Source organism: Bemisia tabaci, chromosome 5 (assembly GCF_918797505.1).
Source record: "Bemisia tabaci chromosome 5, PGI_BMITA_v3".
Lineage (NCBI taxonomy): Eukaryota > Metazoa > Arthropoda > Insecta > Hemiptera > Aleyrodidae > Bemisia > Bemisia tabaci.
This window is the reverse complement of record NC_092797.1, coordinates 39,656,212-39,669,887: the sequence shown is the minus strand read 5'-3', so window position 1 is coordinate 39,669,887 and position 13,676 is coordinate 39,656,212. Positions and strand designations below refer to the sequence as shown.

General features: G+C 33.6%; 1 protein-coding gene across 1 annotated transcript; it reads left to right on the top strand.

The window, feature by feature from the left end:
- The first annotated feature begins 121 nt into the window (after positions 1-121).
- Positions 122-13,518, top strand: LOC109040747 (acyl-coenzyme A thioesterase 9, mitochondrial). The gene is made up of 11 exons (XM_019056779.2): positions 122-380; positions 987-1,075; positions 2,111-2,238; positions 3,077-3,197; positions 5,539-5,654; positions 6,342-6,564; positions 7,355-7,557; positions 8,107-8,192; positions 8,686-8,773; positions 9,308-9,458; positions 9,937-13,518. Exons 1-11 carry the CDS (start codon positions 259-261, stop codon positions 10,008-10,010), a joined length of 1,401 nt encoding a protein of 466 aa, XP_018912324.2. The 5' UTR covers positions 122-258; the 3' UTR covers positions 10,011-13,518.
- The last annotated feature ends 158 nt before the right edge of the window (positions 13,519-13,676 follow it).

The window sequence follows — 13,676 nt, the reverse complement described above, 5'->3', positions numbered from 1 at the left end:
GCGACGTTGCCATCACTGCGCATTTTTTTGATTTGAGTGTATCGATCGTTCAATCGTGACGTATTCGGTGAGTGGAGAATGATGACGTCATTCTTTACTGATAGTGTTATCATCAGTTCTGTTGCTATTATCTTGTTGTCACTGTCACTGCCTGTTCGACCATTTCACTTTTGTTCTCTTTGGGGCGCTGAATATTTGATAGTAAACTATGATATTCGTAATTGTATCATGATTTTAACACCATAATATCTGTCAATCATGTTGCATCGAAAAATGTTCCTTTTTAAGTTAGTCTCACGCAATTTTTATTCAGCACCTGTCGTGCATAAAGAGCTATGCAGTCTTCGTGATATTTTGCGGGCCTCCAAATATGCCACAAAGTAAGTAGGATAATGCCATATCACAAGTACATACCTCCTTAAAATCTGCTTATCTATTTTTAAAGTCAGTCATCTGCAGAAGTAGATCGGAATTCGCTGAAAATACCATTTCTTGTAGTGTTGTTTTCGCCTACTTTTTAACCTTGAACGAAGTTGAGCGAACGTAATTTTGCTATATGACGAGGATCAACATTTCTACAGTTAAAATTCAAACGCATTAACCTGTATCAGTGAATCACAGATAAATGCATAAATAATGCAAAAAAATGTTTCATAAGAGCTCTGTAAGATCGGATGTTTTGAAACAAAATGTAACTAACTTCTCTTGGGAAACAAAGGATCTGCACATCAGTATGAGGTGCGCAGAATAATTTATAGTATGTATTGAATAGAAGTGTGCTTTTTTTTAGACTTTACTCTGATGGCCTAGCCTATTGTGTTTCCCAAAATTTTACTCTCAAGTTCGCTAATCGAAGTGCATCAGACAAATTAAGCATAGTTTCCTTTTTTTCCTGCCCATCAGCTGTCTTTGTCCTCTTTCAGAACTGTAAACATTCATTGGTTTTTCTCTGCTTTTTTCTACTCTCTTTGTTTTTCAAATTCTAGATCTACCTCAGGAGGGCCTGCCTCTTTTTTTTCATCTTCCAGCGCTGGTGCCGAAACTGATGAGGAAAAAATTCCCACACTGCAAGAAAGTGAGCCTTTTCTTTTTGTGTACGGCTATATATGACATTTTAAGTATCACCTTGAGTTACCAAACGATCGGATCAACTTTTAGAATAAAACAGAAAATACATATTTATGACTGGCACCTTCGGTATTTAGTAACGATTGGATCTGCTCTCTTGCCATTTTAATGAGATTTTCAACTATTTTGGCATTCAGCATAGTTTACTAGATGATTCATCTAAGAAATTTACTACCGCTTTCAATATTTTCTTCTTAATGCAAGGGGTCCCTCAATCATGTTATCCTTTCCATGATGATAGAAGTTGCTCGGTGGCATGATTTGTACCAAGGTGCTATAATTTTTTTTTTTTTTTGAGTTGTTGCAGCCAAATAATTTTGTTCAAGAGCCATAATATTTAAGGGGCTCAGAGGACAAGATTCATAAGTGCAATTTTTGAACAAATTGAGGTACTAATGATATTAAGTAAAACTAGTCTGAATACAAATTCTGTGAAAAATTCATTCCCAAATTCCAATTTTTCAGCATGTAAAAATCAGTTTGAACTTTCTTTCTGTCATAAGGATTCATGTAATTTCGAAAAATCAAACATGTGTTTCTCGAAATAGCAAGAACTGCACTTATGCGCCTTGTCCTCCAAGCCCCTCATTTAAGGTCTTTTATGATTTTGAATCAAATTTTGAATTTTTTCAAAAATTACGGCAGAGGCTTGTTGATCGATAGATAAATAGTTTATTTTTATTCAAAATAATACATGTTACATAAATACAAAGTTGACGCTACAAGAACAAAGCAAAAAAGAAAAAGGTTTTGAAAACTGCCCCCTCCACTTTTTTATTTCGTTGACCTTTAACAATTTCTGCCTCGAACAGTGATTTATGTTGCTTATGCCTAGATGGACCTTTGATAAGGGTACCTATGATTACTTTTTTGGATATCATGGCATGAAGGAGATTTATTCGTTTCATTCATGAATTCATTAATTATCTATGTTGTATATTTTACATTCTGCAACAGTGATGTATTCTTATGGTTTTTTCAGTTCGATTGAATTTGATCGAAAAAATGGGAATATCTCCTGGATATTCTCTCATCCCTAAAGAAGATAAGAGCCAGCTTTTAAAGTATCTCCCTCAATCCCAAGATGAGATTCCAGCAAGGACAATGCAGGTAAATGTTACAATCTGCAGAAAATGTGTGACGGGACAAATAGTAATAAGTAATAACTCAGCCTACACTTTTTTCTAATTACATCAAGATTTGCACCAATCTTGTAATGCTGATTATCTACGTTCCTACTTTTTTTTGCAATCAACAGAGTTGGCCAGGCAGAGCGGACAAGTTTTTAGAGAATGTGCTTCACTCATGAAGATGACCTCTAAGATATGACCATTACCGCGGTTGAATTTTGGAAAGTTTTCACATGGCTTCTAAGGCTAGAAATCTGCACAAGGCTTTTCCCTAGTTTGTTAATGTTTAATTTTACAAAATTTCAGTTTATATCTACTTTTATGATTCCGATCATTCTTAAAGGTCCAAAGCGCTATTTAGGTTTCTGTGTTCAGACAGCAAATGTAACTAACATTTTCTGCTTTTTGAGTACCTAACTCATTGTCTATTCTCTGCTGATAGAAAACCCAAGTCCCAAGTGCTAGCAAGTCAAAGAATCATTCATTTTAGTAAACATACTTACTGTAGTGTACTCAATAAAAATAGGAAGCTTTGCTGTATTATCTGCGGTTCAAAAGAATGATTTCAGTCGTACAAAGTCATCAAAAAACTATTTAAACCAAGTTTTTCTTCACTACATTGTGACCTTGATTAAAATTCTATTTTCTGAAATCCTTCTTCAACTATTGGTTGGTCAGTTTCTAAGTCAGGAGCTCACATATTTTCCTCTTGGTAATTGTATGTTTTATATCATTTCTTTCTTTTTTCCTTTTATTTTCTCGAGTATCATACCATCATCTTCAAAAAAGACTTTCATTATCATATTTTTATATTACAGGATAGCTTCCAAGCTGCTGTTATACCCCTTAGTTCTGATGTTCAACTGCAAGAGAAATATGTGACTTCCCTTGGATTTGTGCGAATTGGACGCTTGTTGGAAGATTTAGATTTGTTTGCTGGTAAACATTATTTTCCATAGTCATAGCTCTGATTTAGAAAAATCTCTTTCCATTAGAAATATCATTTAGAATGTTATTAGAAATATCTTGGCACGAATGCCAAAGAAAGTGAAAGGTATTTTTCTCATAGTCTATTTGTGCAAGAAAGAGCGACGCCAAAAACGACCGTTTTTTGGCACAATTTGGGCCAGAAGGGATTTTTCTGAAACCGGGCCCAAACGATACCTTATGATACCCTAAAACTCTGGTAAAAATTTTAGCTTGAGTATACGCACGGTTTTTGAGTAATGAGGGGGCAAAGTTGCCAAATCGCCATCATTCTGGACAGCATTTCTACAGCAAAAAGACGGGGAAAACGGACGAAAAAGTTACACCTTTGATGGGTTTCGGCTGTAAATGCTCTCATTGGGCTCCCAAGCATTAAAATGTGTTCAGTTTCAAAACTTTTGGTCGCACAGTGGTCCAAAATGGGGAGAAATCGTCGACAAATCAGGATTCTTTGTCAAATTTTTAGAAATGGAAGTAAAATTGTCGGTCTGCTGCAGTTTTATTGGCTAACAATGTTCTTATCGGTTCCAATGCATGAAATTGTGTTTAGCTTCACAAATTTACATCGCACAGTGGTCAAAAATGGGGGAATTAGTGGACAAATTAAGATCCTCTGTCAAACATTTTAAAAATGAAGTGAAACTGTTGGTCCCCAGTAGACTTTAGATCCCGGAAAAATTCTTTAAATTTTTTTTTTGACTATTTTAATCTTTTTTTAATTTTTTCTCTCCATTTTTCCTTCTTTTTTTTAAATTTCTGAAAGTTTGCATATTTTATTGAGATAATGCTACAAAGCCTATTCTATAACAACGTTCTATAAACAATACAGTCTGACATGTAGTAATAATTAAAAAAAGTAAAAACATGAATTTTTCCGGGATCTAAAGTCTACTGGGGACCAACAGTTTCACTTCATTTTTAAAATGTTTGACAGAGGATCTTAATTTGTCCACCAATTCCCCCATTTTTGACCACTGTGCGATGTAAATTTGTGAAGCTAAACACAATTTCATGCATTGAGAACCGATAAGAACATTGTTAGCCAATAAAACTGCAGCAGACCGACAATTTTACTTCCTTTTCTAAATATTTGACAAAGAATCCTGATTTGTCGACGATTTCTCCCCATTTTGGACCACTGTGCGACCAAAAGTTTTGAAACTGAACACAGTTTAATGCTTGGGAGCCCAATGAGAGCATTTACAGCCGAAACCCATCAAAGGTGTAACTTTTTCGTCCGTTTTCCCCGTCTTTTTGCTGTAGAAATGCTGTCCAGAATGATGGCGATTTGGCAACTTTGCCCCCTCATTACTCAAAAACCGTGCGTATACTCAAGCTAAAATTTTTACCAGAGTTTTAGGGGATCATAAGGTATCGTTTGGGCCCGGTTTCAGAAAAATCCCTTCTGGCCCAAATTGTGCCATTCTTGGCGTCGCTCTTTAAAAAAATAATCAGATATGGACTTTCAATGAATTCTGTTGAAGACTTATGAAGTGCATTTGTTCAAAATTTGTTTCTGCACCTTTGAAGTTATTGAATCAAGAAAAAAGAAGAAATATGAATTTGTTTTTCAAAAATTTTAAAGAAGCAGTAAGGAGATTGAGAATATATATCACAAAATCGCATAAAATACTATCAGACGGTTTTTTAAAGACATATTTTGTTTTTGTTTTTGCATGTTTATAACTACTTTAGTAGACCTTTAAAATTAGCATCAACACATTAAATGCCTGAGTGTTACAGAGATATTTTACCTTCTTGTCTGATTTATTTTGTCAAGAGACACATCCTCAGTGGCATTCTGATGGCTGTTAAATTCAGTTATCACGCGGATTTTCAGCAATTTTGTCAAAAATAAGAACAATACCCAAGTAATCCAATGAATTAAATGAAAACATTTACACAAAAAAAATGGATAAGCAAAGCCGAAACACAACACGATACCAGGGACGTTTCAGGGCGGTTTTAACCCCCTTTTCGGCTACGTGTGCCTATCAGATACGTGTAATATGATGATTGGACTTTTTATCAAGATCTTTTTCAAGAGCTGAGCTTTTATCAATTTTAGCAATAATGTTTTCATCGTTGAGATGTTTCTGAGGATGCACCCAGCACATAAAATGCATCTGACATAAACGTCCTTTATGTAACTATTGGGCACTATATTAATAATTATTTCTCTATAACTATTTTTACCCCATATTATTTATGGTAATTCTAGTTCTAATTTCACTGAGTGTGTTACTTTACATGATATAATAATTCCTTATTATTTGTTTTATTTTGATTCTAGTATCTGTTGTGATGAAACACTTATACAATCCCAATGTTCCAGCTGATATTCCTTGCCCTTATACGATTGTAACACTTATGGTTGATGAAGTATCTTTCACTGATATCACGCCTAAGGTAAATTTTACTTTGTTTTTGGTGATTTACGATTATTTTGTCTCATTGTTAGTGAGTGCTCACACTAATTACGTGTTCTTGTGTTCCTACGTGTTGTTTCGTTCTATCACTTCAGTTTCGTTCATTTCCCTTCACGTTGAGTTTTCGTTCTGATCAATAATTCATCTCCAGAGTTGATAATACAAGCACAAAATGCAATAAAAAGAATATATTTCAATGCAGAAAACTCAAAATTAACTTTAAATACTAACAGTATCGAAATATGAGGACATTTCACAATCAGGTGAATAATTCATGGCTATGAAGACGCCTGCTGAATGACAAAATTTCTTTTCACTGTTGCTTGTTTTCATCCACCCCTGCATTGTCTATATCCTAGCCTAGCCAGTTCAGTCTGAATGTAACTGTATCCATTGTGATGCAGATTTTTTATGAACAATGGCTGTCCTGGCAAATCGTAGGAAGTGACACCCCGAAGAAGGTTTTTAAAATTCTGAATTGATTTTATATTTTTCATGCACACATATAATAAGAATTTTTCATTTCAGTGAGTGCGAGTGATGTGCATAGGGAAACTAATCGTACATACGTCCTTTCTTAACTGAACCAGACATTCTAGTTTCTAATTGCAAAGTATTTCTTTCTTTTGAAAATTTTAGTTTTTTCAATATCTTTTTCTCATTCTAGCCGAAAAAAGACATTAAGATATCTGGTCAAGTAACTTATGTTGGAAAAAGCAGTGTAGAAGTCACAGTGTGGTTGGAACAAAAAATAGAAGAATCATGGAAAAGAATCACCAGGGCAATTTTTGTAATGGTGTGCCGTAACTCAATACGCACTGGATCAGCTTTAGTCAACAAAATTGAACCGCAAGGTGAAAGGGAACTCAGAATTTTCAAGAATGGAGAAAGTAAGTGTCCCTCAACTGATACTTTTATTGATTCTATCAATTAATATAATTTTTTTTTGCCTTCTCAATGAAGCAAAACAAAATTCCCTCTCGGTGACGGTGTGCCTATAACATTTGGTTTGCATGCTGGCAGCAATGACGACCACATCCAAAATTTTTGACCCACCTCCCGAGGTGGTGTGAATGGATGCAAACATTGGCTAAAATTCACCAAGCAACTGAGTTTAGTTCTTGACTTCAGCCAAGCGTTTTTCTCCTTTTGTTTGCAACCATGCAGATCTGGTCGAAAAACTCGACCAAATCCATTCGCCAAAATTATGTCTATTTCCGTCTAATTTAATGATGATTTTTGGAATGTTCAATATATAAAATAATCACCGGTTATGTTAAGTCTCCAAGGAACCAGTTCAAGTTGTGGCAAAAGTTTTAATTGTGTATTTGCAGTATAATATTATGTTACTGACAGGGCTCTACACAGTCAAAAAATTCATGCGTAATCTGTGTACATGATCACAGCAGTACATGCCTGAGATCATCAATGACAAATTGGGTTATCAGTTCATGATGTCATCAGTTAGAATGTTTACATTGAAATAAGGAGATTTAGGTGGTAACTAAATGTTCTTGTCAATCAGACTTTCTTAGGAGTTGATCCAATTTTTTAAAATAATCCTAAAAATTCATGGAAAATATTCATCTAATTTAGTGTCATTTATACTGCTAATTCATGTATGCGTTTACAGTGAACAAGAGTGAGTGTATTTATGCCTTTGTTTTAACAAACCAAAAGGTCGTGCCAAGAAGCGGAGATTAGAGGAAACGGAATCCCTTATTAAGAAAGTACCAACAGCAGAAGAACAAGCTCTTATCCACACTGCATTTACCTCTACATTAGAAGGCGAAGATTTTTGTATAGATCGGCGAAAACTCCCTCTTGGCTCAGTCTGGATGGAAGACACCAGAGTGACTTCAACAATTGTTTCACATCCTGAGGTAAATGACGAAATGTACTCGCTCAGTCCCTTTAGTCTACAGCATCTCCATACCTCTTGCTACTTTTTTATTTTGTGGCTTCTTCTGTCCTGTTTCTGTTGATCGCGAATTTTTTCATGTCAATTCTGAAACCATGGATCACATGTTTTTGTTACTTTTAAATGAACCCTTGTTACTAAGGAGGTGAACAAATAAATATGTGAAGAGATGCCTGGATACAATTATTTGTAAACAAAGTTGTTTATCTATTCAAAGATATCTTTTGAACAAATGATAAAAAAATGTCCATTCTAACCCTTCATTCTCAATAATTCTCCAACAAAGTTTTTGTAAGAAGTAGTCAAGTTACATGTGAAGGCTGAAAATTTAAAGGGGGTTTGAATCAGATCCTGGTACTATACGTCTGAACAAATGAACTCCAAGATGTCACATGAAACAAACATCTCTCCATAGAGACCATTTGGTGACATTTTGAGCCACTGTTCTTCACATTTTCTCTAATTTAGTAACTCGGGGCCAGTATCATAATCCGCCTATTATTGCTCATAGGACCGCAATATGCACAACACTGTATTTGGTGGATACCTCATGCGTCTGGCTGTAGAACTTGCTTGGACCTGTGGTTATAAATTTTGGTGAGTTTTAATTTTTTTCCCCTGGATTTTTCTTCTTTTATAAGACCTTCAAGTGCCAGAGATCATCACTTGTGCTAGAATTCATATCAAGAATCATTTTTGAGTTTAGTATAATTCAAAAGGCAAAGTCATGGTGGAGCAGGATCCTAAATATATTCTTAATCCCATCCTTGATCATCCATTAAATCCTATAATGACTTTTGTCATCATTTCCCAATCCAACATAAAGATTTGTTTCGTGGAAATACATAAGGGAAACTTCAATCAACTTTGAATGGTTTGAAATCAATTTGTGTGAGTATTAAAGCCTCTTGTTTGTCTACAGTACTGAAGGCTTCCTGCAGAGAAGTCTTTCTAATTGATGATCTCTTTTTTAGAGAAATTCTTGTTGTTGATTCTGTGCCCTTAGGAGGCTGTAAAGTTTTCTGGGAAAATAATCAAGAGAAAGTTTGCAATACACATGATTACTAACCCATTTTCCACATTTTTTCAGTCATGGCCGTCCAACATGTCGAAAGATCAGTCACATTTTGTTTAAGAACCCAGTGGAAGTTGGATCTCTCTTGCAACTTCAAGCGCAGGTGATTATTTCCGATGTCCTCGATAATTTTTTTTTCTTCCTTTTCAACTTTCAAGAAGAACATTTTTATGTTCATTATTTATGTTACATAGGTATATTTATTATTAAAACAAGATTATTCCGTTTTCAGGAGGAGTCCAAATTTTGTCCAACCCGGATGAAAGATTTTCTTTGTCAGACACATGGTGTAGAATTCGCTTGAGAAAGATAATTTGACTCTGCAGCCTTTCAATTGGCGGAGAATTAACTTGCTTTTCAACTGGTCATAAACTAGAATGATCAAAAATTGATGAAAAGAGCAAAGTTTCATAGAAAATGGCTTCACGACCATTATTTTCTTGACAAAGCTGAAACTTGATACTAGCAGTCTCCACATCATATTTATCAACTCAATATTCACTGAATCAAGGTTTTTTTTCCCAGAAACGAAATATGTACCATTTTAGAGGAAAAAACCAGATCTTTAAGTACTTGATTCTTTGTTTTCTGTTAATGTTGAAGTATAAGTCCTATAAAATTTGCTATTATTTTCCAGGTAATATACACAGAAAAAAATCTGTTTCAAATATTGGTCGTCGCGGAGGTGTTGAATCCATTGACTGAAAAGACTATAACAACAAATACTTTCCAATACACCTTTGAGGCGCCTATGATAATAAAGACAGTTGTGCCAATGTCATATCATGGTAAGATCTCATCTTAACTTTTTTTTAATCTTATTTTATGCTATATAATAGACATTTAAAAAAAATAGGAAGGAAAAAAAACCATAGACAATTTAAATTTTGAAATTTTGGTATTACTCAAACAAAAATGTTTCTAGGATTTTCAAAGCAACTTAAGTCTATCAACATCCCCAAATATTTGCAGCATAATATTTTGGAAACCTCAGCAGGGTTACCCATTAAATATCACTGTTTGTGTGAGCAGCATGTCTTTACCCATCTGTGAAAATTTACACCACTTCCAATTTTGATTGCGCATGAGTAAAGCTAATGTACCCATCATTACAGCAACCTTGAAAGAAGACGTGAGCATCAGAATTTTTTTTAAAATCCATTTTCCATTTCATTTCTTCTCTTAGGTCATACAAACGTTTTCCAATGTTTACATAACCTCCATATTTTTATAATACCCCTAATTTATTTTGTTTTGTTTTTTTAGAGGCAATGATCTACTTGCACGGACGAAGGGCTTTTATGAAATCTATCGACTCTATCGGCTCTCTCTCGCAGTAAGTTATGCATGTTTATCATAAAACTTCTTGTGAAGAAATCCTAATAAATCATTTAGGATCCTTTCGCATATGGTTGATGCTCTTTCAAGATTGAATATGCTACATACTTGCTTACAACTGCTGTTGTAACCATTTAGAAAATCGTTACAGTTTTTTGTAATCAATTCTTACTTTTCTATCTTCTACAATGTCAACACAAATTTAAGGAATAACTTACTATCCCTTGAAAAATTGATGTACAATATCAAAGCTCACAATGCCTCATAACTTTTTCTCAATTCAGAATTCGTTTGTGAGAAATAGATTCTTCTACCTCACAGCATGTGATGGCCTTTTGTAGGTAATCTATGATTTATCTACTCTCATACTTTTTTCTATGTAAATATCTGATAATTCGTGAAACATGAAGCTCTGTATTGTCTAAAACATCAATTTAATATGTAGAAAAAAGCCAACACATATTTTTAAATAAATTAAGTTCTGGGGGAATATGTTTAGTTTTAGAACTGAACTTAAGGAAAATAAATTTGAAAACCTGTTAACATTTCAATTTCACCAATGGGTTAATTATGCTAGTCACAGAATTGCGTTTTGATCGTTTAGCTTTATAGGAAAGCAGAAAATAATTAGGTCAGTCCAAACACTTAGTTTCTGTGCCTAATATTAACAAAAATATGGACCTTCCAAATGTGGTGTATGATTTAAGCCACCACGATAGTCCATACCATGGTTTCTTCCACTTTGGACTTCTCAAAACGTGATACTTACATTGATTGCAGACGAACAAGACAGACGAAACCAAAGTGGAAGAAACCATTGTATGCACTACCAAGATGGATGATGTCATACGCCGTGTTTTATGAAGGATAATATGATGTGAGGGAATATTGATTGGGATGTAAAAACTCGGTGTTCAGACTGATCTTATTCTTTTTTGCTGATCCATTATCTGAAATCATCAAAACACAATTCTGTGACTAGCGCAACCGGCTCATTCACTTCTAAGTTTCTCTTTTACTGTAGAGCTTTGGTAATTTTTTTTTTTAAATTTGTATTTATCAGATCCAAGATATTGTGTGGGTTTTTTTTTTTGTGAAATACGTGTTTATGTTGAATATTTCCCCCATCATTTTTTTGATATTTTTGGAAACTTTCCTTTGAACAGCTTAGTTGCCAAACTGCAACCATGGCTATTTTAATATCATGCCTTTGCTAGAGAAACTGAAGGTCTGTGTAAAATGATTGTGGCTATTCTAACCTCTGTATGAAATTCAAAACTTTATTGTTGCATTGTATTATGGTACTCCTTAGGAGCTTTTCAAATCCTCTAAATTATTTTAGGTTTACAGTATTTGAAAGAATTGGTGGTTGAAAACCTGTTTTAGTCATTTTTGGTTATCTTATTTTATGGTTTTGTTGGACTTCATTGAATTTAAAAAATTCAAGCTTGTTTTGGTACTGAAATTTTAGCTTAAAGCTACTTAATTATTTTCTTTCTAGGGTGTAATTGTGTATCATTATTAGATTGTCTATCGCTACAATTAATATTATTAGTGTTATGTTATGGTATTAGCTTTGATACTTGGTTTCCAGTGAAAGCAGAATTGGCTACAGGCACTGCTTCCATGTAAAATTAGTAACCCATGTAGGATTGTAAAAAAGAGAGAGTCATTTACCAAAATTTAACAACTATTCACTATGAAGCCAAAAATATCCCGGTGCTCCTCACTTTAAGGCAGACTTGTTATAAACTAAGTATTTTTTAAATTTCAACGCTGATATGTCCTTATAAAGGAGAAAAGTCCCACCCTTTTGATTAAGTACTTAAATACATACTTCTTATTCTTAAGTATTCAGTTATACAGTATTGTATCATGAAAAGCGGTGTTATTAACCGAAAAATTCTCTTGAAGTTACACTGGTGATTGTTTGAAAATATCATTGAGAAAAGTTAGCATGTGAGGAATAAAGGTGACCAACTGACCATGTGTTATGTATTTTAGGATAATTCGGTTGCTTATGTCAAGGATTGACACATTAGTTAAATGTATTATTTAAGAGTTTTTGCCGCGTGAATTTTATGTACTTGAACACTGAGCTTGAGAGTTGATAAGGATTCATTTACAAGGATCTACTCTCAGAATTTTGAATTTGCATGTGTTCCTAAACTCACTCAGTATCAAGTTTTTCAATTCAAATTGAATCCAAGGAATTTTTTCATTTCCACTTGTGAAGTTTTAAACTTGGAACAGGATTGTTTTTCATGAAAACTAGTCACCTTTTTCAAGTGACTGCTTTGTTTGAATATTTTCATGTCTGATGAGGGATTTATGCTCCCCTAAATTTCTGTATCAATAATTACTGGCAAAGTCATCAGAAAACATTTTTCTCGTTTCAACCAATGATGTTTGAAAAATTGATTACAAAAGGTACACTATCAAGGACCCTCGGAGTACCTTAAACTTATGTTTTATCATCCTTTTCCATAATGAAGTTTTCGAACAGTACTATCCAATCATTTCTCAGGAAAAAGGAGTATTACTGTACATTATTATTTCTCCCGGTGTTTCATTCTGCGGTGTTTTCGCAAAAAAATTAGTCTTCCGTAACTTTTTCATTTTCTGAATTGTCAGCCTGTTGGTTTTTGTAACATGCCCCCTCCTTCCTTCAGCTCAGTTCTTTTATATTGCTGTAAAAATTCGAGAATTACCTCAAGAAGCTCGTATTTGAAGTAAAGGGAGGAGGAATTGTATCCCCTTATTTTGTTTTTACTTTTTGTTTGAAATATGAAGAAAATACATAATTACTTTATATATTATTTTATTATTATTTTTTTTAAAAGAAAAAACTTTGATATCCATCCAAGTACTTGAAATTTTATCTGCTGTTTTCAACGTTAATATTTTTTTCGAAATCAGACTGGACTAAAGTGCATAATTATAAGCTTTCTCTCTCCTAGGAATGTTATGGTCAGCTGCTTTAATTTACCAAGGTTTGAGTGCATATTGCAGCTTAAAATATAGGAATCATCTAGCAGCTTTCTACTTTATAGTCCTCTTTAAATTAAATATTACAAAAATTGTGATAAGTGATTTTTTACGCATTTGCTGCATTTTTCTTCAATTTGAACACAGTACTGAGCTTGTCTTTGTATCATGACAGAACTGATGAACATGCTTTTCTAATTTTATCAGTGATAGGTTAATAGTTATGGAACATTATTCTATCATTGTCATTTTTCGCAAAGGTCTATTCGGTAGATAGTTTTACTAATGTATGATTTGCTGCAATTGTGCCTTGATTCATAGTTGCAGATTTGCAACATTTTGTAGTTTCAGTGGGCATGTAATTAAATTTTTCAAAAATTTTCAGTTTACCTACCATTTCAAACAAGTTATATTCCTATTTTAGTTGTGTTAAATATAAATTTTGCTTATTTTTCTAACCATTGTTATTAGAATTTTATCAGATATGCCATCATTTATAATTAATAAATTAATGTTATTTTATTTATGCATATGTTTCTTTTTAAAATTAATAAAATTCCAAATTTAAATTTGAAACCTAGCTTCAGCAAAAATATTTACCTAAATCATAAAAATAATTAATTCAGAGACAAATGGGTGGGTAATTGCAATGCACAAAAAGGCACCCACTACATTTTATG